Genomic DNA, 27182 nt, shown 5'->3' on the forward strand with positions numbered 1-27182 from the left:
CTGGTCATGGAGAAAAGTGAGTGAAGAAACATTAATAATTCCAATCTTCTTTTGGCAGGATTATATCCTGAAACATATGAAACTGAGTTAAGTAATAAAAGAATTACATATATGAATCTCACCAAATCTTGTGTCCAGTGTGTTAACAAAGGGACTTCATGTTACATGGTTGGCTTCAAGAGGAACCATGTTCAACGCCTCATCTGTGTATTGGTGGTGGAAGGTACATACCAAAGAAGTGCAGACAGACTGACTGAGTCCACAGGTCCTGGTCAGGAAGGGTCATGTCTCTAGGAGGAGGCTCCAGTGATGCTTCTCCACTGGGCAGGGCTGTGGAGTGGGGTGGCCACAAGCCTACTTTCTGCAGTCTCCCCACCCCTGGGGCTCAATATGCAAGCTCCTTGTTAAACTAGCAATTTCACTACCATTCTGATCCCTGGGGTGCATATCCTTGAAGACCAAAGAAACAGAAGGGAGGCTTTCAGGCTGGCTTGTCCCCTGGCCCCAGAAGCCAGGTGCAGATCACCCAGTTCTCTGCCCTGTTTCTCCTCTCCTCCATTTATCATAGCCTGTGAACACAACACATAGCATTTTCTAATAAATTGCAAACTTCTGCTTTAGCTTTAAAGAAGTGTCTCTATCTATTCATGATATCTGGAAGCCCGATTTGCTTTTAGGTGTGAAAATATACACGGAGTATAAACGACACGACTACAAATATAGCTGAGAGGTTTTAAAATACAAAAAAAAGGCTTCTATTATTGTCATTGATGAAACTTGAGCCTTAATGTTTTTTCTCACAATCTTTTTTTATATTTTTACAGCTGCATTATAGTTAGTTACATAATATTGGGGTTCATGTTCACATAATTATACACACATCTGTGACACTTCACTCCCCAGTACTTCTCTTCCCCTGTCTCCTCTCTCCTCCTGCTCACTTCCTCCATTCTAATGATCATTCCTTCTATTTATTTATAGTCTGTTATTTTTAATTTGTGCTTTATAGATTACATAAAGTGAAGTTCACTGTGATATATTCCTATTGCACATAGTATAATTTGGTCCATGTCATTCTGAAGCCCCTGCTTTCTCTCTCCCTCCTCCTCCATCTCCATCACCTCCCTCTGCTTCACTGGTCCCTCTTCTATTTTCTTGGGGTTCCCCCACCTTTTTCTTTACTTTGCTCTAGCTCCCCCACATTAGAGTAAGCATTCCACCCTTGACCTTCTCAGTCTGGCTGATCTCACTTAGCATGATGTTCTCGGGTTCCATCCGTTGTCCAGCAAGTGTCATAATTTCATTCTTCTTTGTGTGGAGTCCAACTCCCCTGTGTATATGTACCACACTTTCTTTATCTGTTCATCTGTTGAGGGGCACTAGCACATTCTCATCTATTTCTTTAATCATCGCTGTGTCATCACGGTTCACTTTTCTTCACATAAGGAAGCTGTGAACTGAGATTATGGTTCTTCAATTTAAAATGGGGTGTTAATTCAAATACAAACTCAGCAAAAGTTAGCAGTAGGCAGATGCGTCCATACACTCAGTGGAATTAGCTGGATCTCAAGCATGTTCTACTAGGAAGAGACGGAGTTCCATGTTAGTGTTCATTTAAAACCTTTCATATTTCAGGACAGCAATATTTCCCTAAGCTTATCAACTTGTTTTATCACTTGTTTCCTGTTTCTACATGAATTTAAAATTTTGAAGATACATTATTTGCGTTGGGTGCAACGGCACACACCTGTAATCCCAGAGGTTTGGGAGACTAAGGCAGGAGGATTGTGAGTTCAAAGCCAGCCTCAGCAAATGAGTGGAACCCTAGGCAACTCAGTGAGACCCTGTCTCTAAATAAAATATTTTTTTAAAAATGGATGGGGAGCGGCCTGCTGAGAGGCAGAGCCGCCCCCTCCCCCTGCACCGGCAAGGTAGAGGGAACTGTGACCACGCACAGAGCTGGCCCAGCGGCCTGCTGAGGGGCAGAGCCGCCCCCCACCCCCCGCGCCTGCCAGGTAGGTGGAACTGTGACCACCGACAGAAAAGGCCCAGTGGCCCACGGCGGGACAGAACTTCCAATCACTCCTGCAAGGTAGGCGGGCCTGCGACCAACCGGCAGAAGAGGAGCAGCGGCCTGCTGAGAGGCAGAGCCGCCCCCTCCCCCTGCGCCGGCAAGGAAGAGGGAACTGTGACCACCCACAGAACAGGCCCAGCGGCCTGCTGAGGGGCAGAGACGCCCCCCACCCCCCGTGCCTGCCAGGTAGGCGGAACTGTGACCACCGACAGAAAAGGCCCAGTGGCCCGCGGAGGGGCAGAGCTTCCAATCACTCCTGCAAGGTAGGCGGGCCTGCGACCAACCGGCAGAAGAGGAGCAGCGGCCTGCTGAGAGGCAGAGCCGCCCCCTCCCACCCGCGCCTTCAAGGTAGACGGAACTGAGACCACCATCAGAACAGGCCAGACCTGCAACCGAGAGACAGAACAGGCCCAGTGGCCTGAGGAAGGGTAGAGCCGCCCCCCCCCCCCCCGCGCCTGCAAGGTAGGCGGACCTGCGACCCACTGGCAGTACAGCCCCAGAGGCCTGCAGAGGGGCAGTGCCGCTGCCTGCACCTGCAAAGTAGGCAGAACTGCGACCACCGACAGAACAAGCCTAGCGGCCCCCAGAGGGACAGAGCCGCTGCCCGTGCCTGCAAGGTCGGTGGACCTGCTACCAACTGGCAGAGCAGGCCCAGCGGCCTGCCGGTGTGGTAGGCACATTGCCCCAATTGGAGGAGGGGCAGAGCCGCCGCCCGCGCCTGCGAGGGAGACTTTGCAACTATACAAGACCAATATAAATATATAGGGGGAAAATTCAATACCACAACAGTTTCACCAAGTAGAAAGGAACGCGAACAGTATGAAGAGACAAGGAAAGAAAGGACCACAAGCAATGCAGGTCAACTCAACGTTAGAAGAGGTAATAGCTGCAGCAGATGGAATGTCAGATAAAGAATTCAGGATATACATGCTTCAGATGATCTGGAGTCTCAAGGAAGACATCAGACAGCAAAATCAGACAATGAAAGATCACTTCAACAATGAATTACATAAACAAATCCAAGAAGCAAAAGATCAACTATACAGGGAAATAGAGGTTATAAAAAACAAACAAACAGAAATCCTAGAAATGCAGGAAGCAATAAGCCAACTTAAAAACTCAATTGAGAATACTACCAGCAGAGTAGAACACTTAGAAGACAGAACATCAGACAATGAAGATAAAGTATTTCAACTTGAAAAGAACATAGACAGCTCAGCAAGACTGTTAAGAAACCATGAGCAGAACATCCAAGAAATATGGGATAACATCAAGAGACCAAATTTAAGAGTCATTGGGATACAGGAAGGGACAGAGTTTCAAACCAAAGGAATGAGCAATCTATTCAATGAAATAATACGAGAAAACTTCCCAGACTTGAAGAATGAGACAGAATCCCAAATCCTAGAAGCCTACAGGACGCCGAATGTGCAAAATCATAAGAGACCCACACCTAGACACATTATAATGAAGATGCCCAACATACAGAATAAGGAGAGAATTTTAAAAGCTACAAGAGAAAGGAAGCAGATCACATTTAGGGGTAAGCCAATCAGGATAACAGCTGATCTTTCAACACAGACTCTGAAAGCTAGAAGATCCTGGAATAACATATTTCAAACACTGAAAGAAAATGGGTTCCAACCAAGAATTGTGTTTCCAGCGAAATTAAGCTTCAGGATGGAAGATGAAATTAAAACCTTCCACGATAAACAAAAGTTAAAAGAATTTGCAGCTAGAAAACCATCTCTTCAAAACATCCTTGGCAAAACATTACAGGAAGAGGAAATGGAAAATAACAATGAAAACCAACAGTGGGAGGTAGGACACTAAAGGGGGGAAAATAATCAAAGAGGAAAACAAACCATGTTTAGTAACATAAATAAACAAATATGGCTGGAAGAACAACCCATATCTCAATAATAACCCTAAATGTTAATGGCTTAAACTCACCAATCAAGAGACACAGGCTAGTAGAATGGATCACAAAACAAGACCCAACAATATGCTGCCTACAGGAGACGCATTTGATAGGAATAGACATACATAGGCTGAAGGTGAAAGGTTGGGAAAAATCATATCACTCATATGGACTTTGGAAACAAGCAGGAGTATCCATACTCATATCAAATAAAATAGATTTCAAGCCCAAGTTAATCAAAAGGGATAAAGAGGGACACTACATACTGCTCAAGGGAACCATACACCAACAAGACATAACAATCATAAATATATATGCCCCAAACAATGGTGCAGCTATGTTCATCAAACAAACTCTTCTCAAGTTCAAGAGTCTAATAGACCACCATACAATAATCATGGGAGACTTCAACACACCTCTATCACCACTGGACAGATCTTCCAAACAAAAGTTGAATAAGGAAACTATAGAACTCAATAACACAATTAATAACCTAGACTTAATTGACATATATAGAATATACCACCCAACATCAAGCAGTTACACTTTTTTCTCAGCAGCACATGGATCATTCTCAAAAATAGATCATATATTATGTCACAGGGAAACTCTTAGACAATATAAAGGAGTAGAGATAATACCATGCATCCTATCTGATCATAATGGAATGGAACTGAAAATCAACGATAAAAGAAGGAAGGAAAAAGAATACATCACTTGGAGAATGAACAATAGGTTACTGAATGATCAATGGGTTATAGAAGACATCAAGGAGGAAATTAAAAAATTCTTAGAGATTAATGAAAACACAGACACAACATATCGGAATCTATGGGACACATTGAAAGCAGTTCTAAGAGGAAAATTCATTGCTTGGAGTTCATTCCTTAAAAAAAGAAAAAACCAACAAATAAATGATCTCATACTTCATCTCAAAATCCTAGAAAAAGAAGAGCAAAACAACAGCAAAAGAAGTAGAAGGCAATAAATAATTAAAATCAGAGCTGAAATTAATGAAATCGAAACAAAAGAAACAATTGAAAAAATTGACAAAGCTAAAAGTTGGTTCTTTGAAAAAATAAACAAAATCGACAGACCCTTAGCCATGCTAGCGAAGAGAAGAAGAGAGAGAACTCAAATTACTAACATACGGGATGAAAGAGGCAATATCACAACAGACACTTCAGAAATACAGAAGATAATCAAAAATTATTTTGAATCCTTATACTCCAATAAATTAGAAGACAGTGAAGGCATAGATAAATTTCTTAAGTCATATAATTTGCCCAGATTGAGTCAGGAGGATATAGACAACCTAAACAGACCAATATCAATTGAGGAAATAGAAGAAACCATCAAAAGACTACCAACTAAGAAAAGCCCAGGACCGGATGGGTATACAGCAGAGTTTTACAAAACCTTTAAAGAGGAACTAATACCAATACTTTTCAAGCTACTTCGGGAAATAGAAAAAGAGGGAGAACTTCCAAATTCATTCTACGAGGCCAACATCACCCTGATACCTAAACCAGACAAAGACACTTCAAAGAAAGAAAACTACAGACCAATATCTCTAATGAACCTAGATGCAAAAATCCTCAATAAAATTCTGGCCACTCGGATACAAAAACATATCAAAAAAATTGTGCACCATGATCAAGTAGGATTCATCCCTGGGATGCAAGGCTGGTTCAATATACGGAAATCAATAAATGTTATTCACCACATCAATAGACTTAAAAATAAGAACCATATGATCATCTCGATAGATGCGGAAAAAGCATTCAACAAAGTACAGCATCCCTTTATGTTCAAAACTCTAGAAAAACTAGGGATAACAGGAACATACCTCAATATTGTAAAAGCAATCTATGCTAAGCCTCAGGCTAGCATCATTCTCAATGGAGAAAAATTGAAGGCATTCCCTCTAAAATCTGGAACAAGACAGGGATGCCCTCTCTCACCACTTCTGTTCAACATAGTTCTCGAAACACTGGCCAGAGCAATTAGACAGATGAAAGAAATTAAAGGCATCAAAATAGGAAAAGAAGAACTTAAATTATCACTATTTGAAGGTGACATGATTCTATACCTAGCAGACCCAAAAGGGTCTACAAAGAAACTATTAGAGCTAATAAATGAATTCAGCAAAGTGGCAGGATATAAAATCAACACGCATAAATCAAAGGCATTCCTGTATATCAGCGACAAATCCTCTGAAATGGAAATGAGGACAACCACTCCATTCACAATAGCTTCAAAAAAAAAATAAAATACTTGGGAATCAACCTAACAAAAGAGGTGAAAGACTTATACAATGAAAACTACAGAACCCTAAAGAGAGAAATAGAAGAAGATCTTAGAAGATGGAAAAATATACCCTGTTCATGGATAGGCAGAACTAACATCATCAAAATGGCGATATTACCAAAAGTTCTCTATAGGTTTAATGCAATGCCAATCAAAATCCCAATGGCATTTCTTGTAGAAATAGAGAAAGCAATCATGAAATTCATATGGAAAAATAAAAGACCCAGAATAGCAAAAACAATGCTAAGCAGGAAGTGTGAATCAGGCGGTATAGCGATACCAGACTTCAAACTATACTACAGAGCAATAGTAACAAAAACAGCATGGTACTGGTACCAAAACAGGCGGGTGGACCAATGGTACAGAATAGAGGACACAGAAACCAATCCACAAAACTACAACTACCTTATATTTGATAAAGGGGCTAAAAGCATGCAATGGAGGAAGGATAGCATCTTCAACAAATGGTGCTGGGAAAACTGGAAATCCATATGCAACAAAATGAAACTGAATCCCTTTCTCTCGCCATGCACAAAAGTGAATTCAAAATGGATCAAGGAGCTTGATATCAAATCAGAGACACGCCATCTGATAGAAGAAAAAGTTGGCTACGATCTACATTCGGTGGGGTCGGGCTCCAAATTCCTCAATAGGACACCCATAGCACAAAAGTTAATAACTAGAATCAACAAATGGGACTTACTCAAACTAAAAAGTTTTTTCTCAGCAAAAGATACAATAAGAGAGGTAAATAGAGAGCCTACATCCTGGGAACAAATCTTTACTCCTCACACTTCAGATAGAGCCCTAATATCCAGAGTATACAAAGAACTCAAAAAATTAGACAATAAGAGAACAAACAACCCAATCAACAAATGGGCCAAGGACCTGAACAGACACTTCTCAGAGGAGGACATACAATCAATCAACAAGTACATGAAAAAATGCTCACCATCTCTAGCAGTCAGAGAAATGCAAATCAAAACCACCCTAAGATACCATCTCACTCCAGTTAGATTGGCAGCCATTATGAAGTCAAACAACAACAAGTGCTGGCGAGGATGTGGGGAAAAGGGTACACTTGTACATTGCTGGTGGGACTGCAAATTGGTGCAGCCAATTTGGAAAGCAGTATGGAGATTTCTTGGAAAGCTGGGAATGGAGCCACCATTTCACCCAGCTATTCCCCTTCTCGGTCTATTCCCTAAAGACCTAAAAAGAGCATGCTACAGGGACACTGCTACATCGATGTTCATAGCAGCACAATTCACAATAGCAAGACTGTGGAACCAACCTAGATGCCCTTCAATGGATGAATGGATAAAAAAAATGTGGCATTTATACACAATGGAGTATTACTCTGCATTAAAAAATGACAAAATCATAGAATTTACAGGGAAATGGATGGCATTAGAGCAGATTATGCTAAGTGAAGCTAGCCAATCCCTAAAAAACAAATGCCAAATGTCTTCTTTGATATAAGGAGAGTAACTAAGAACAGAGTAGGGTCGAAGAGCATGAGAAGAAGATTAACATTAAACAGGGATGAGAGGTGGGAGGGAAAGGGAGAGAGAAGGGAAAATGCATGGAAATGGAAGGAGACCCTCAGAGTAATACAAAAGTACATACAAGAGGAAGTGAGGGGAAAGGGAAAAATAATACAAGGGGGACAAACGAATGTCAGTAGAGGGGGCAGAGAGAGAAGAGGGGAGGGGAGGGGAGGGGAGGGGGGATAGTAGAGGATAGGAAAGGCAGCAGAATACAACAGACACTAGTATGGCAATATGTAAATCAATGGATGTGTAACTGATGTGATTCTGCAATCTGTATATGGGGTAAAAATGGGAGCTCATAACCCACTTGAATCAAATTGTGAAATATGATATATCAAGAACTATGTAATGTTTTGAACAGCCAACAATAAAAAATTTAAAAAAAAATGGATGGGGATGTGGCTCAGTGATTGATTGCCCCTGGTTTCAATTCCCAGTACAAAAAAAAAGATATATATTTGATGTTTATGACAAGATGGACTTGTAATATTATTTTTCCTCATTCTAATTCCATTCACTTAAAAAAGAATGAATAATAAGCCAATTGTGGTGGTGCATGCCTCTAATCCCAGTGGCTTGGGAGGCTGAGGCAGGAGGATTGCAAGTTCAAATCCAGCCTCAGCCACTTAGCGAAGGATGGTGAGTAGAGAAATCTCCTTTGAGGAGTTGTGTTACAAAGAGAGGAGAGACTTCAGCTGGAGCAGAATGAGCGTGTGAGATCTCTTTGTTTATTTTTAGGGGAAGTTCATATGCATTTGGAGTAAGGATGTCAGGCTTCACTGATCTCTGAGAAGTACTAGATTAGGAAAACTGAAACTTTACTGAAAACTTTCACCTGAGTTGAGACACAGGTACACTCAGCTCTCAAGGTCTCTAGTTCTCTGTCCTCGTAGGACCTGTCCACCAAGGGGCAGTGTCCAGACAGCACCCACACTCTGGGTCAGAGGACTTGTTTCCAAAACCTTAGGACTCATGACTACTATTTTGGTGAGACATTATTTTCAGTAATTTCTTGAAGATCAAGTCTCTATGAGTTCAGGTGACAGGTTTCACATTTTTTTTCCAAAACAGAGGAATAAGAGGAAAGATAAATATGCAGAGAATTGAAAATCTGAAGAAATAATGATATTTGTAACTGCATCCTAGACCAGCTCTTAGGAGGTCGAAAGCAGAGTCTCCCAGGACGGGAGTCCAGGCAGCTGATGCAGCTGGGAGAGGACAAGGGGGAGGAAGACTGCCCAGCACTTAGACCTCGACTTAGACCTCGACACAAAACAGGCCTCCAGCAGGATGTGCCTCGACACCTCCACAACCTTCACCTCCAGGAACTTGAAATAGCTCATAGGCACCAGCTGCTGAGCCAGGTAGTCACTTGCTGCCTGTGAGACCCTCGCTAGGTGGTATTTGGTTGAGGGATTCCTGACCTTTCCCAGCGTGGTGTTGGCTGATCCCACATCCTGAGCTACATGGACACGGCTTCCTTCTGCGTGGATCCTAGTCCTCTGTCCCCAGGCATCGCTGCAGTCGAAGCTAAAACACAACCTCAGGAAAACTATTGCCTTTCCTCTCAAAAACAAACTATAAAAGATGGTTTCTATAGTTATATACAGTAATATAGACATCTGAAGGTACATGTAAAGAGTGTCTATTTACACATATTAATATAGGCACATATTTATAAATATGATTTATATTTATTAATATAAATAATTAATGCAAGAGATAAAATGAGTGATAATTCTGTGAATATGCCATTAAAATCCAACTTTTTAATAAAGGCAAATTCCAGTGTAACTCACTAAAATTTTTAATTGATTCTTTTCAGTTATATTTAACGTTAGGATACATTTTGACATAATCACAAAAACATGGAATATAATTTTCTCTAATTCAGTTCCCAACATTTCCTCCTTTGCCCACCTTCCCCTCTGCTCTGTTCCCTCTTCTCTACTAATTTTTTCTGCAAGTTATTTATAGTTTTTTTTTTTTTATCGGTGTCTTGTAGACAAACTTGATCTTGCTGAAACTTGAAACTGATTTTTCATTTTACAAAGAGCAATTTCTCATAGGGTCAACATTCCGTCCTACTGGTACAGACATCTACTTTCTTAACAAAACCCCTGAAGTTCAAGAAATAAAACCACAAATGAGTAAGTGGGATGCTATCAAATTTAAAAGCTCTTCACAGCAAAAGAAATGATTGGGAATGCAAAGAGAGAGCCTGCAGAATGGGAGAAGATCTTTGCCATCTGCTTCTCTGGCAAGGGATTAATATCCGGAAAGTATAAAGAACTCAAAAAACATAACACTAAAAGAAAAAAATTAACTCAATGAGTAATCAGGCAAACAAACTAAACAGATTTTTCAAAAGAAGAAACACAAATAGCAACACATATAAGAAAAAATGTTCAAAATCTCTAGCAATCAAGAAAATGTTAATCAATACTATATTGAGATTTCATCCCATTCACTCCTGTCAGATTGGCAATAATCAAATATACAAATAATAATAAATAAATGCTGGTGATGATGTGGGGGAAAGGATACTCTAATACATTTTTTAAGGGAATGCAAGTTAGTACAACCACTTTGGATGCAGTATGGGGATTCTTCAAGAGATTAGAAATGGCACCATGTGACCCAGCTATCCCACTCCTCAATAATCATCCAAAGTAATTAAAATCAGCATGCTATATTAATGGGTGCATACCAATGTTTATAGCAGCACAATACACAATAGCCAAGTTGTGGAACCAGCCAAGATGCCAATCAATAGGCGAATGGATTTTTAAACGGTGGTATATACACACAACGGAGTTCTACTCAGCCATTAAGAAGAGATTCTGTTATTTTCTGATAAATGGGTGGAACTAGAGAACATCAAATAAGTGAAGTCAGCCACTCAGAAAGTCAAGGGTCAAATGCTTTCTCTTACTTGTGGAATTTAAAGAGAAAAAGAAAAAAAGGAATAAGAAGGAGGATCTCACAAAAATAGAAGAGAGATCAATAGACTAGAAGTGGGGGACCAAGAACTAGAGAATGAATTTGACCAAATTATACTAAGTGAATGTATGAATATGCCACGATGCATTTCAAGTTTATATATAAAATAATGCATCAATTAAAAATAACGTTAGGATACATTTTGACATAATCAAAAAATATAGAATATAATATGTATGATATATCACAGTGCATAAATGCATTCTACTATCACGTATAACTAATTAAAACAAATTAAATGGAAGATGAATAGAGTAGAGGGGGGCAGTCAGAGGAGGTCAGAGGAAGGAGGGCAGGGAAGGCTGTAGTATTGGGGATTGAAATGGATAAAACTATGTAATATGCATTCGTGATTATGTCAAAATGAACCCTGCTATTTGAATAACTATAAATCACTAAAAATAAAAATAAATAAGTAAATAAATGAAAAATGAAAGAAAAAATGGGCTAAGAAAATTTCATGTATATACAGAATGGAGTTTAAGTCAGCAATACAGAAGAAGAAATTGTCTCATTGCAAGAAAATGTCAGGAACTTTGTTAGGTGAAATAAGCCAGACACAGAAAGGCAAGGGTCATGTGTTTTCCTCCACATGTGGACACTATCAAGAAAAAAGCATAAAAAGGAACTTTATGATAAATAGTGTTAGATTAGGTAAAGGGAAGTGAAGGGAGAGGAGAGGAGGGGATGTGGATAGGGAAGACAGTAGAATGAAACTATTTGTGTGTATGTGGCTGCATGACCAATGTGATTCTGCAACATGTACACTAGAAAAATGATAAATTATATCTCATCTATGTATGATCTACCACAGTGCATAAATGCATTCTACTGTCACATATAACTAATTTACAAAATTAAAAATTTAATTAAAAAAAGAAACTACTTGAAAATAGAAAGGAGACCCGCAGAACCGAGAAAGAGGATTGGAGGAGGGAGAAGGGAAGGGGAAGGGCAGATCCTGGGGAATGAAACTGATCACATGTTCTCTGTGTGTCAAATGTATCACAGTGAATCCCACTGGTATATCTTGTCATAATGCAGCAGTTTTAAAAGACAGACAAACATATTAGAGAGTCAAAAAAGACAAACAGACATACAGAACCATAATTTCACCTCACAATCCCCTAATATGAAGAAAAGCATAATAAAACAAAAATGAAACTAAATAATGCAATTTATGATGGAATTGCAAATGGAGTTCTTAAAACCATGCATGGGGAGAGACAGCCTGTTGATGTTTTTCACCATTAGCAATGATCAATGAAAATATATTGGAATATTTGTAAAATATAGGGTAGAAAAATTACAGTTCATCAAATATTCAATGAAGGTCAAGAAGAAACACCCTGAGCATTTGCATTTTTACCATGTGATAGTTTGGATATTGGTCCAACAAAAGCCAGTTTGTTAAAGGATTGTTCTTCACACTGTGGTGCTCTTGGGAGGTGGTGGGATCATTCAGAGGTGGGGTGTAGCAGATGGTAATTAGGTCACTGGGGACTGTGCACTTGAAGGGGAGAATGAGACTACCTTCTCTCTCTCTCTCTCTCTCTCTCTCTCTCTCTCTCTCTCTCTCTCTCTCTCTCTCTCTCTCTCTTCCTGGTGGCCTCCTCTGTTTCACATTCCCTCCATGATGTCCTGCATGATCCCAGGCTCAAAGTAACAGGAGAAATGACAATAAAGTAAAACCTTTGAAATGAGGTAAAATAAACCTTTCCTCATTTTAGACTGATTTATCTGAAGTTTTGGATAACCCATAAAGGCTGATAACACAACATCTAATATAATATTTATCAGCATGCAGTTATTATTATCCATGCAGTTATATACATAAATTATCCATGCAGTTATATACAGTATATTTCTTCACATCTGAAATGGAATAAGGCTTCCTGAAATCGTTATTAGAGATGCCTTTGTACTGAAGAGGAGCCCAGGAATTCATTAGAGAGATGTCGTGTGCTGTGTGAGCAGGGCCCAGGCAACACTGCTGAGCAGAGGCGTGCAGAGAACTTCCATAAGTGTGACAGTAGCTGAAGGATTTCATAGGTGAGCTTATCAGACTGAGAAAGATCTCTCCTATTTCTGCTTTACTGAGGGGTGTTTGTTTGGGGATTTTGTTTATTTCAGACAGATAAGGATGTTGGATTAGTTTTTAAATTTTTTTGTAAGTATGAAATACTTAAGGATATATTTGAAAAACATGTGAAAGGTTTGTACCCTGATAGCTATAAAAACTGTTGGAGAACATTAAAGAAAGTCTAAAAATAAGGACACATATAATATATGCACAGATTGGAAGACTCAGCTTTGTCAAAAATGTCAATTGCCCCTGAATTGATAAGTACATTCAGTGAAATTGCAATGAAAATCTCAGCAGGGTTTATGGTAGAAGTTTTAAGTTGAAAAGGAAGTAGGGTTTACAAGACCACTACCTAGTGAGCAGAGATAATGAGGGCATATACTGACAAATTAAACCCTGTTAAAACTAGACAGCGGTAGGTACCTACAAATACTATCACACACAACCAAGCAATCCACTTGCCATTCTACAAAGCAATATATATCTTATATATGTGATAATAATAATATGTATAATATGTACAATAATATATAATTCTTTATGATATTGCATAAAGAATTCCTTTGAATGAGATATTAAGCAGAACATTGGAAATATCATAGACATCTATCTCACAAGAAAAGAAAATAAATAGACCTTAATGTATACAAGAATTCTCAGCCCCAAAATAAGAAAAATGTAAATTAATTGAATGCTATTTTAGACCCATTAGACTGTCAGGGTAAAGGAATGCTTCAGGGAGGATGTGGATCACCAGGAATTTTCAAGGGTGGGGTAAACAGATTTAAGCTCTTAAAACTTTTTGGAACTAACCCAAATGGAAAAGCTCCTCTTTTAGATCTGATAATTTTACCCCAATAACAAAATTATCTTTTAATTCCTTCAAAGGACATAGAGGAGAATGTTAAATAAGCTTTATTATAAAAGAAAAAAAAGTCACCGAAACTTCATCAATGCCAGAAATGCTCCATATTTTAATTTCATCACACATAATATTCAACTACAGAGCATTGAAAATAGATGAATCACTGCCACACCCAACAGCATGACTGATTCTGAAGCAAAATCACAGGACTAACAAGAAGTCATGGAATTCACGTATTAAATCTGAACAGCAATAGTAGTTAATTTATTTAATAAGAGGGATACCTAAAGGATTGATTTTTACAAATCCATAAGAGTCTAAGTAATCGACAGCTCTGCGGAGCCTAAGTGATCAAACACTGGCATCAATAGTGACTCCATCCATCCAACTCCCACCTCTCGTCACAGTGCCTCCTGTGTGCTGTGTGTCCTCTGCTTCTGCTATAGGGAAACACAGGATTGCATTTATAGCCTGTCCACAGAATCAGGTAAAATCTCCTGCTCTACAAATCCCCTTCTTACAAGCAAGTAACAGTCACCATTTATCCCACATATATTGCATGTTAACAGGACGGGATCTGGAGATATTCTGAGGGCCGTTATTCAGTCCACTTCAAGGATACAATGTGGCTGACCCATGATCCATGACTTCCTAGTTAAGTCACCAGGAGCAGACTCTCAGAGTGTCACCTCAGGCATCCTGTCCAGATGTGACATCGCCCATGCAGTTATGGCCTGGGGACAGGAACAGAACAAGTGCTAGGATGAGGCCACTTCATGGGGATCTGAATGAAGCTCCACATCTGTCCCAGTGCATTCCCAGACTCTGAGGATCTAGGAATGGAAGGTGACTCTCTTCATTGGTGGAGCTATCATATGCATAGTATTCTTTTCTTATTAGCACAGAAGTCATCTTCACTGAAATATTCTACTACTTCACAGTCATCTCAAACCACTGACATCATTTAATTATGCCAGTTCTCAGATAGACAATGTGTGTGTTGATGCTCTTTTGCCTCACACAGATATGAGTTACCACTAAGAGGTCCAAGGAATTGCTTCCTGGGTTACGAATTTGCACCCTTTGTCTCACAGCAGGTTCGACAGTGGAAGGCAGCTGGGATGGCCCTGGACAAGAGCTCCAGGGGAAGCTGTTCTGCAGATGTGACCACGCTTTCCTGTGTCCATCCTTTCCCTGTTCTGCTTCACTAATGTGCCATCTACTGAGGGTGCAACACAGAGAAATCCACTACAACTGGAACCCCTGTTTTAGACTCCACTTCTGTGGAACCTGAACAAAGAAAATGAGTTTAGAGAATGGAAAAGATAAGTCAAACATCACCAACCTAGACCACCTGAAAAGTAAGGTTTCAACCAAGTCGAAATGCAAGCAGTCATTGTGTTATCTCAACATCTTAGAAGGATGTAATGACAAAAGTGTCAGGTATTCTAGCTAAGCAGGAACACTGTCACTGTGACTTACTCTGGAGACCCCATGTCATAGATGAGAAGTTGTATGTCAAAGGAGTTTTCTGAAGGCCTCCTTCATGTCCCTGTTCCTCAGGCTGTAGATAAAGGGGTTCAGCATCTGAGGGACCAGAGTGTACATCACTGAAGCCACAGCAGAATTCCTGGGTGAGTCAGTCAATGAAGAGCTAACGTACACCCCAAATGCTGTCCCATAGAACAAGGAGACAACACACAGGTGAGACCCACAGGTGGAAAAGGCTTTATGCTTTCCTTCTGATGATGGAATTCTCAAGACAGAGGACACAATGTAAATGTAAGAGAAAATGATCCCAGAGAGAGGAACACCAGCAAAGATGCAAAATGAAATATAAATCAAGATGTTCTCAATGAAGGTGTCAGAACAGGCCAGCTTGATGATCTGAGCAAGTTCACAGAAGAAGTGGGGCATCTCCAGGTCTGAGCAGAAGGACAGCTGTAGCACCATCAGAGTGTGCAGTAGGGTGTCCACAGTGCTGATGGACAAGGAGACCAGAACCAGCAGGACACACAGGCAGGGGTTCATCAGAACTGTGTACCTGAGTGGATGGCAAATGGCCACATAGCGGTCATAGGCCATCACTGCAAGGAGACAATTCTCCATACCAACAAAAACTATTACAAAGCAGACCTGAGAGAGGCATCCCATGTAGGAGATGCTCTGATCCTGTCTCAGGATGTTCACTAACATCTTGGGGATGATGATTGTGCTTAAGGAGATGTCATTAATAGACAGGTTGCAGAGGAAGAAGTACATGGGGGTGTGGAGGTGGGAGTCAGAGCTGACAGCCAGGATGATGAGCAGGTTCCCCAGGATGGTGACCAGGTACATGGACAGGAACAGGCTGAAGATGAGGGGCTGCAGGGCTGGGTCCTCTGTCAGTCCCAGGAGAAGGAATTCTGAAACAGCTGTGTGGTTTCTAGCTTCCATTATGTTGATCAATCTGTTGCAAACAAGGTGGTGAATATACATAGATCTGTGGCAGCAGCCCAACGTGGGGATGTGTCTGAACACCACTCCTGAGACACTTTGATCTCTGCACGTCGCATCTAGAACTCTGAGAACATCAGTTTCTGTTGCAAAGCCACTAGTCTGTGGTAGGTGGTTATGGCATTCCTGACAGCTAATATTCCCAACACCAAATAAGATTTTGAGTAAATGTCAGAGTGCTTTGTGAGAGTCATCACCATTGAGAAAGGGAAGATTTCCTGCCTGAAGGAAATGGCCCATGTGCTTGTGCACAGAGTGGAAGAACAGGAGCTGTGTGACATCAGGTGAGGGCCTATGGGAAGGGTTAAGGGGTGGAGACTGACTTGCTGGGCATGGATCTTGTTTCTCATCGTCTTCTGCACATGCTTTCTCCTGCTTCCCCAGGATGAAATTCTCAAAACACGTCTTCCCTCATTCCTACAGCATTATCTAGGGGACTCTGTGTTCCCTTTCTGGTTTCAAGAGGAAAGAAGCTGAACATCTTACCTGAATACTGAAGATGGAAAATCTGTTTCAGGACGTGCAGACAGGCCAGAGGGATATTGGGATCCTGGTCAGGGAAGGTCGTCTCTGGGAGGAGGCTCCGGTGTTGCTTCCTGAGCAGGGCAGGGCTGGGGAGTGAGGTCAGATGCTGCATCCTGATGCTATTTCCCTGGAGTCTCAATATGCAAAGCTCCTCATTAGACCAGCTATTTCACAGTCATTCTCACCCCAGGAGTGCAGGTCCTTAAAGACCAAGACTCTGGTGGTGGGGAGTTCAGGATGGCTGACTTCCTGACCCCTGAGGGAAACTGTTCATCATTCAGTTCTCGCCATGGTTCCTGCCCATTCCCAATTCCCAGACCTTGAACGTGCAATGCCTACCTCCTCTATAATAAATCCCAGTGTTCCGTCCAAGTTAAAAACTAAGGCACAGCTATCTATTTAATTACTCCTAAAGCCTGGTTTCTATTTTAGATATGAGAATATATATATATATATATATATATATATATATATATATATATACACACACACACACACACACACATATTTATAAATGTCATACATACATATATGTGTGTGTGTGAGTGTGTGTACACACACACATATTTATATCCTCATATATACAGGTATAAATTATGACATTTTTAATGTGAACTAAGAATCAGGGAATAAATCTGATCTAACTTTCCTATGTATACATATATGCATGCCACAGTGAATCTCATCATCATGTATATTCACAAAACACTGACTAAAAAATAAAATTTAAAAAAATACAAAATAACTAAAAACTAGAAGAAAAAAATAAAAAGAAATACCAGAAAAATGAAAGGGAACAGGGTAGGAAAATAGGGGAGGGAAATTATATTTCATGCCTTTATAAGTATGTCAAAATAAATGCCAATGTTATGTATAACTAAATAGAACCCAAAAGGCAGACTGTGCCAATCTGCACATACTCAGTACATGTGGTCAGAGGTGGAGCTCCACATCAATGTTCATTTTGTAACATTTTACTGAAGGATTCAATACCTTCATGTGTTATCATTTTACCCCATGTTCACTCATTCAGTATGAATTTCTAATTTTCAAGGTATGTTCTTTGAGATTTTTGGCAAGATGGCATCTTTCTTCACTATATTAAACTCAGTAAATATGATAACAAGTTAATCTTACATAAAATGTGCAGAGATATCATTGAGATGATTTTTAAAAGTCAATCTTCCCATGTATCACAGAAAGAAAAGAGTGTCAACTCCAAAGTCTGATATGATGTCAAATAGTCAGAATTTTCTCTTTAGAAAAGCAAAGAATAAACCTTATGTGTACTATACCTCCTGGTCTAGCTACAGTTTCATTCTCTTCTAGTCATTTGTACAATGTGAAAAAGAGTGGGCATTCCATTAAAAGTTTTGGGCAATCAAGTAGTGTAGACACTACTTGTGGATAGAAAGAGAAAAGAGAGGGAGGGAGAAAGAGGGAGAGGGATAGAGAAAAAGAGAGAGAGAGAGAGAGAGAGAGAGAGAGAGAGAGAGAGAGAGAGAGAGAGAGACTAGTAATATTCTCTTCCCAAAATATATATGAAAAGTTTTCAAAATAAGGGAACTTGAACACTCATTCTGGTACATGACCTTTACTTTCCCCATCCTCCTCCTCAGCAACATGAAACCAGAAGGCCAAACAGGTGCAGTAGAGTTCCTCTCAGAGGACCAAGAACTGCAGCCCCTTCTCTTTGGACTCTTCCTGTCTGTGTACCTGGTCACGGTGCTTGGGAACCTGACAACAGCTTCATCCTAGCCAACAGCTCTGACCCCCACCTCCACACCCCCAAGTACTTATTCCTCTCCATCCTGTCTTTCACTGACATCTGTTTCATCTCCACCACGGTCCCCCAAGATGCTGGTGAACATCCAGAGACAGAGCAAGACCACCAGTTACATGAGCATTTAAGCCCCCGCACAATGCCAAAGATGCTGGGAACACCCAAGCACAGGGTCTAAGCAACACATAAGCATGATTTCTCTCCCAGTCAGGCTTTGTCTTGATTTCAACTGCCTTAGAAAATGTTCTCCTTGCAGTCATGTCTACATGGTGATGACTACATAGCCATCAGTCACCCCTTGGGTACACAGTTACCATGAACCCCTGCCTTTCTGAGTCCTGCTGGTTCTGGCCTTTGTTGGCCAGCATTGCAGACAGCCTGATGTGTCAGATGGGGCTGTGACTGCCCTTTGAACAGACCTGGAGATGCCCTTTTCTGCAAACTCACCCAGATCGGATCATCAAGCCCATCTATCCAGTGCCCTCATCCAAACATCCTGATTCGTCCATGAGAGGAGAAATAGGCAATGCACAAGGAAAACAAGCATGACGGTCATGACATGAGACATCTGGATGTCCTGTCAGGAGAGATGGACTTATCACCACAACAGCTGGGTGCTGCTAGCAGAAAGCCCTTCCTCTTACACCCCTCTGGGAATGCCTCCATAGCAGAGATTGACTGCGCCGGGCACCGTGGCACACACCTGAAATCCCAGACCCTTGGGAGGTTGAGGCTGGAGGATCAGGAGATCCTGAGCAACTTAGCAAAACCCTATTTTGCTAAAACAAAAAAAGGCTAGGGATGTGGCTCAGTTGTTAAGTGCCCCTAGGTTCAATCCCTAGCACCAATAAATTAATTAATTAATTAATTTTATAAAATAAAAGAGATTGCAACCAAGATTACTTCCCCTTCCCAAATTGCATCCATGGTAATATTGTGCAGTTTAAGGACCTGACTCACTTGCCCTAATTTGGGACAAATCTGAAGGTTCATCTCCATTTTCTATCCCCTGGCAGGTCAGAGGACACTTATTGGGAGATGCTGGTTATCCCAGCACAATTTATCCCTCAGCCTAGTCAATTTTCAATCACTTCTCTTCTACAGGGTCTCATCCCAGTTACACATCCTAATAACCTGTCAGTATAAAACTTTGTTTCTGTTTTATTCTTGGTAGCCAAACCTGTTTTCATATGAAAATCACATTCTTTTCAGTGCTGAGAGATGCTATGGATTATATGTGTTAGGAAATATGATGATGTGAAAGTTATTCTAATTTTAAACAGGATGACAATGAGATGCTTCACTGAAAAGATGATGTTTGATAAAAGACCTTCTGTAGTCAAGAGCACATGATGTAGTTATGTAGAGATAGAACCAACCTCGCATTCCTTGATAGAAAAACAAATGAAAAATGGTCGCACTCTCTATCTTTGCCAGACTCCTATTTCTAATATTCTGCCAGAAAATCTGCAGTCAGAGTACATTTGGGTTTCCCTTTTGTGTATTAAACTTGTCTATATATGACATTCAAATTGAGGATAATATAGAGCATATTCCTTACCCATATTTTCTGAAATTGCCCTTTAATTGAAATCAGTTCTCCTGAATGTTGGGAAGAACGTCTGTATAAAATTTTGTGAGGCTGGTGATGTTCCATGGAGAGTTGTATTATTGATAAACGTTAAATTATTTTTTGTTCCCAGGACAAATTGCTTTCTGAATTTTATTGAGAGAAATGTGTGCACTTAATTAAATCCAATACTCCCATCTTGCATTGAACTCACTCATTCTAAGACATAGTTCTAGAAATCCCTTCATCTCTCTTCTGCATCATATTTTTCTGATTTGATGAGCATCCAATGTATATGAGTTTCTCTTAAAAATTAAACCAAAGTTTATTGAAGACCTATTACAGTTTTTTTTACTCTTTCTCCTTTTAAAATTAATAGAGTTGAGACATTGAAGAAAACCATCACAATCTCTCTCTTCACAAATTGCAAAAAAATATATCCAGTGAATTATAAGTTCACATGAAAAGAGGTTAAATGTAAAGTAACTTGATAAACATATGATCATAGAGAAATCCCCAAATATGAAAGTTTTTTTTTTAAATAAACACCAATGTAGAACACCAACTCCATTAAGCGATGGTTGAAATCCAACCCGATGAGCTAAATATATGGACACACTACCTTGGGAAGATTTTGTAATTTGAATTAGAACTTCATGTATAGATGAAGAACCATAAGTTTAACTATCCTCTCTGTATGTGGAGAAAACTATTGTGATAAAATTGAAGCAGGTGTTCATTAAATTCTAAATGAAGAGTCATGGTCCTGTCTGTAATTTTGGCCATTAGCAGTGATCCTAGAAAATAGATTATAATCCTCTGTGTTCAATATGAAAGCAAAAATTAACATCAATGATAGCTAAGAAGAGTCATCCCTGAGGGTCTGTATTTTATAATATTTAGATAACAGTTAGAATGACACCATTTAGACCCACATATATAAGACATATTATGATACCTAAAATAAGAACCAGGCTTGATGGTTTAGTTTGTAAGTCAAAAGGAACATTTGAATGTATAATAAGTGGTGTGTGTTACATGTTCAAGGACTCAGAAATGAAGATGGGCAGGAAAAATGGGGAGAACTGAATGGGAACATCTGGCCTGTCCCAAACTCCTCGCCTCCATTCTTGGTCTTTAAGGACATGCTCTCCTGAGATTAGAATACTAGTGATATAACTGGTCTAATGAGGAGCTTTGGATATTGAGCCCCAGGGACACAGAGACTAGAGCCTGTGACCACTCCCCACAAAAGTCCTTCCCAATCTGGGAAGCAGCACCTGAGCCTCCTCCCAGAGATGAGCCTTCCTGACCAGGGTCTCATCCACTCATTAATCAGTCTGTATTTCCTGAGGACACATCTTATATCTGCAACATTCAGGTAAGATGGGCTGTGGATGTGGCTCAGTGGTAGAGCACTTAAACCCTTGTGAGCCCTGGGTTCCATCCCCAGCACCACAGAAAACATTAAGTAAGATGTTCAACACCACCCCTCTTCCACCCAAACAGGGAACACACAGCCTTAATCAAGCTTTGGAAAGCAGAGCAGATGTTTTCCTGGGGAAGCAGGGAGGAGAGGACACCCTGATGATGAGAAGCCAGTCTCCCTAGCCCACTCCTGTCAACTGTCGTCTTCTGGACAAATTCCCCGACGTGTGAACTGATACCCACCCAGTTCTCTATGTTGCAGTCTCCTACTTTCCTCAAGGAGACGTCACTTTTGCTACACAGCATAAATCTGCTGCTTCTTAAACATAATGACCTACAAAATATTCTGAAATGTGTTTGTGTTCTTGTGCATGTTGAGCAGGGATTGTGGTGAGTATATTAGTTGGTAGGAGTATCGTAACCAATTACCTTGGACTGGGTGTCTTAATAGAAATTCCCATACTACTAGTATTAAAAATCTAAAGATTAAGGAGTCTACCAGGTGGTCCTAACCTATTCCCAGGTGATGCTGCACCTGCTGGTCCATTAATTTTTAGCTTTCACCCTATCAATTTCATATGATTTGTCAACAACATGGAAACTAGAAACCACACAGCTGTTTTAGAATTCCTTCTCCTGGGACTGACAGAGGACCCGGCCCTGCAGCCCCTCGTCTTCAGCCTGTTCCTGTCCATGTACCTGGTCACCATCCTGGGGAACCTGCTCATCATCCTGACCATCAGCTCAGACTCCCACCTCCACACCCCCATGTACTTCTTCCTCTGTAATCTGTCCTTGAATGACATCTGCTTAAGCACAAGCATGATTCCAAAGATGCTGGTGAACATCCCGACACAGAATCAGAGCATCTCTTATGCAGAATGCATCTCGCAGCTCTGCTTTGTCTTGGTTTTTAGTCTCTTAGAAAATTTTCTCCTTGCAGTGATGGCCTATGACCGCTATGTGGCCATTTGCCACCCCTGAGCTACATGGTCATCATGAACCCCTGCCTCTGTGTTGTGCTTGTCCAGGTCTCTCTGATCATCAGCATTGGGGATGGCCTGCTGCACAGTCTGATGGTGCTGCGACTGTCCTTCTGCACAGACCTGGGGATCCCCGACTTCTTCTGTGAACTTGCTCAGCTCATCAAGCTGGCCTGTTCTGACACCCTTATTCACAACATCCTGGTATATTTGGCAGCTTGCATATTTGTTGGTATTCCTTTCTCTGGAATAATTTTTTCTTACATTCACATTGTGTCCTCTGTCTTAAAAATGTCATCATCAGGAGGAAAGCACAAAGCCTTTTCCACCTGTGGGTCTCACCTGTCTATTGTTTTCTTGTTTTATGGGACATCTTTTGGGGTGTATATTACCTCTGTATTTAGTGACTCCCCCAGAAAGACTGCAGTGGCTTCAGTGATGTACACCGTGGTCCCTCCAATGCTGAACCCCTTTATCTACAGCCTGAGGAACAGGGACATGAAGGGGGCCTTGAGGAAACTCACTGGCAGGATATTGGCTCATCTATAATGAGTCATTTGCTTTGCATTAGGATTTCTCCACTAAGTCAAAATGACAGGATTACTAAATGTTTAGTCCATTATGATCACAGAGAATGTATTAGAAAAGTCTGCCTATAATATTCAAAAACAAATTCAAATTTCACTGAGCAATAAATAGAATGAATCCTATAGGGTTGCATTATTATGGTACTCTCTGTGCATTATCACTTGTATTTAAGAGTAGCTCTTTGTCCAAGCGGCCACCTTTATTTATACCAATAGGTTACATTAGGTTATTAGTACCACAACCACATTATTGTTTAGAGTATATCAGGAAGGCTGCTTATTCTGCAGTTACATTTCATAGTTACAATATGCAGTGTCAGGAGCTTTGTGCAGCTCTCAAGAAGGTCCACTGTTAGTTGGGCAGCTCCAGGAGCACCGGAGCTTGGGGAAACCTTGTAGTTATCTAGCAAGCAAGTTCCTCTATCCCAGGAGTTATGTGCCTAAGGTTAAGGTTGATGCTGATAAGACTCTAGCATTGCCATAGCAACCAGGTAACCTATGCCTTTGCATAGAAACTTTCTCAGGCACACCAAACATGCCACAGCCATGAAGTCATCAGGGATCCCGCTCCCAAACACAGAACCCCTACAATAGTTTTCACCTGATGACTTAATTAGGTTGAAGTGAATTTCCTCCTTAGACTTAATACTAATGGGAGGTAAAGGGATTACATAACGCAATTACTGAAACAAGTTACTGGCAGCAAATATCTTTCTCGGGTAGTAATAGCATCTACCATCTCCATTTTAATTTCTATAATTAAAATGGCTTAATTCCATATTACTGTTTTGAAATGATTGCGAGATCTTTTAAACTCATCAAGGGAGATGCCCTCATTCCTAATAAGAAGTAAAATCCAATGACAATAAACTGAAACAACAAAGAGAGTTATCGTTCACATCAAGGACGTGTGAGCAGAGAATCTACAGGGACAGAGAGCAGGGCTTCCTTCAGTCCTCCCCAACGTGAGCTCATCCCAGGGCTGGTTCTCCCTCAGAAACCCAGGAGTAGGAATAAGTTGAGGTGTTGCATTTGGGCATGATGCCTGAGATGGAATGCTGAGGGTCCTCCCCTTGGTCCTTTTTTCTGTGAACCTACCAAATTGCATCTCTGTAGTGGACTGAATGGTCGCCCTCTAAATGCACCCAGATCCTGTCCCAATAACTTGTGCTTATCTTATGTGATAAAGGTGTGAATGTTACTCATATGATAATGGGGGAAAGAGGATTTGCAGAAGAGAAATGTATCCTGGTTCACCTGGGTGGCCTTCAGTGTAATGATGTCTCTTTACAAGATAAAAGTGGAGAAGACACAGAGAAAAGTGGGACGCATTGTATCCATGGAGACGGAATCTGTATTGAGCCAGCCAGTACTGACCTCCAGTATTCAATTATTTTTTTAAGTGCACCATTGTGATTTCCACTCTAGGGCATTTTTATCACCCTTGCAGATATTCCTATACTTTTCATTTCATAAATTTGTTTCATTTTGACCTTGCCTTTTCTGAGAATGTACCACAGAAAAATTGCTGAAACTAGAAACTCTGCCTTAGGGTCTGCTTCTGTGGAACACAGGCAGAGAGAATACGTTTAGAGAATAGAAATCATGTGCCAATGTCCACCGCTGGTAATGAATAGATTAATCATGTGTCACATTCTTCTCGTCATTGAGCTTCTCCATCAATCCTGCTATTGTCCATTTAGCAGTTATCCATCTATTTTCAGTGCTCTATGTTTGAGTTGTGTATTGAGACCTTGAAGGTCAGGGGCATTTTTTTGATGTGGACATAATTTGGGTATCTGTTTTTCTTATGTTGTGATCAAAGCTGTGTGAATATTCTCCTCTGTGTCTTCTGGAGGAAATAAATGTATTTTGACATACATCGTGAAATTACGAGCTATTGCATAGTAACTTTTGGGTTGGATGAAGAATATTTCTAAATGGTATAGTGAATTTAAGTTCTAATTAGATGTTCCTTGTGTTTTACATCACGTGCAGAATATTTTATTTACCTCGACAATCTAATGGATGTAAAACATTAATTAATTTACATTTCTTACTATGACATTGAGAGTCTTCTCACATATTATGAGCCATTTATTTTCTTCCCTTGTTAAATAAATGTTTATGATATTTCCATTGAACTGCCTGTCGTTTTCTTTTCCAAATAGACAAATTATTTATGCATGTGGAATAGCGATTCTTTGTAGTTTGTAATAGTAAAATTTTATTTTGGGGGAGTGTGCCTCCTTTGCCATGGGCTTTATACTATATCATGGATGTCCCAAAGTGCTTGGTTTTAGCAGGTTTTAATTTGTCAGTATTTTCTCTCTTGGTCTGTACACAACAAGTCTTGACATTGAAATGACTAATCACCTCAACAAATAAATTTTTCTCTTTCCTTTTGCAATTGAGGCTGAAACCACCTGAAATTTATTTGTCTTTGATAAGAGTAAGATATCCAAATTCATTTTTATTTTAGCGTGATTTATGAAATAGTCCATCCATTCACTGTAATGCCAATTTGGCAATAAAGAAGCCATTCATTCATGAGTTAGTGTTTTCCTGGACTCTCTTTTTTTGAATAATAAGATGACTATGCATTCTTGCAACAATATCTCTTGTCTTACTGATCTCAACACATCAATCAATTGTATCTAGTTCATTGTGGTAAAAAACAAGCCCTCAAGTTTCTTACATACAATCATAAAATGGCTTTGTATCACAAATTAAGTTCTTTTCTGAGAGTTTGGAATTTTCTGTAAAAATGCGGATAAACAAGACACAGTTTTACTCTGTGACTGTGTGTGTGTGTGTGTGTGTGTGTATACACGAACCAGCACATACATGCACCAATACTATGAAATTTGGAAAACTTGGTAGTAAAATTCTAAAAAGGAAGCAAAATATTGATTAAATGCTTAGTCCATTATGATTAGAAAAGTCTGCCTATAATATTCAAAAACAAATTAAAATTTCACTGAGCAATAAATAGAATGAGCCTGATGGGGTTGCATTATTATGATACTCTCTGTGCATTACCACTTGTATTTATATATTGATACCTTCATGCATGTCTTATTTTGAGTTGAATTGCAATGTCATATTTCCTGATTTCACCTGTGAGTATAGTTGTGACTCTAAAGATACCTTGAAAGAAAAGCAGAAGCTAGTACAGAAGGAAGGGTGCCCATATGTCAGTGGTGCTTTGATGAACATGAGCAGAGGCATTTCTCACAAGAAGAAATGCAAGTGTCCAACAAATACATGAAGAAATGTTCATCTCCTGAGGGCAATCAGGAAGATGCCAATCCAAACTATACCAAGACTTCATCTCACTCCAGTTCTGGTGGCAAGTATCAAAATACAAATAATAATAAGTGCTGAAGATGTGGGAGAAAGGTTCTCTTACATGTTGTTGGTGGGACTGCAAATCACTACAACCACTCTGAAAAATGGTATGGAGATTCCTCAAAAGACAAGGAATGAACCACCACAGGACCCAGCTATCCCACTCCTTGGTATTCATCCTAAAGAACTAAAATCAGCATACTACAGTGATATATGCATACCAATGTTTATAGCAACGCGATTCACAGTAGCCAGTTTATGAAACCAGCCTAGGAGTCCCTCAAAAGATGGTTAGATAAAGAAATGGAGTCTTACTCAGCCATAAAGAAGAATGGAATTATGTCATTCACTGGTAAATGGATGGAGCCGGAGAGCATCATGCTGAGTGAAACAGGCTGGTCTCAGAAACACAAAAATGTTTCTTTCATATGCTGACACCCGAGCAAACCAAGGGGAAAAGAGAAGGAAACCCATGAAAAGAAGAGATATCAGTGGGGCTGAGGAAGGGGGTGGAGGAGGAGGAAGGAGGGATGGGGAAAGGGAAGAAGTGGGAAATGAAATGGACCAAATTATACTATGTACATGTATGATTATACCATAGTGAACTGCACTTTGATGTGTATCTATAAAGCACAAATTTAAGAAGC

At 40.2% G+C, this 27182-nt stretch overlaps 1 protein-coding gene and 1 pseudogene across 1 annotated transcript; one reads left to right on the forward strand and one right to left on the reverse strand.

Moving 5' to 3' along the window:
- Positions 1 to 15330: 15330 nt before the first annotated feature.
- On the reverse strand, positions 15331 to 16251 carry LOC114107525 (olfactory receptor 7G2-like). The gene has a single exon (XM_027954940.2). It carries the CDS (start codon positions 16246 to 16248, stop codon positions 15331 to 15333), a length of 918 nt encoding a protein of 305 aa, XP_027810741.1. The 5' UTR covers positions 16249 to 16251.
- A 5954-nt stretch (positions 16252 to 22205) lies between these two features.
- On the forward strand, positions 22206 to 23146 carry LOC114107533 (olfactory receptor 7G2-like; annotated as a pseudogene).
- Positions 23147 to 27182: the final 4036 nt, after the last annotated feature.

The sequence above is a fragment of the Marmota flaviventris genome, chromosome 1 (assembly GCF_047511675.1).
Source record: "Marmota flaviventris isolate mMarFla1 chromosome 1, mMarFla1.hap1, whole genome shotgun sequence".
Classification (NCBI taxonomy): Eukaryota; Metazoa; Chordata; class Mammalia; order Rodentia; family Sciuridae; genus Marmota; species Marmota flaviventris.

Excerpts from the sequence above, each read along its gene's own strand:
- LOC114107525 (XM_027954940.2), bottom strand. The coding sequence starts at position 16,248 with ATGGAAGCTAGAAACCACACAGCTGTTTCAGAATTCCTTCTCCTGGGA.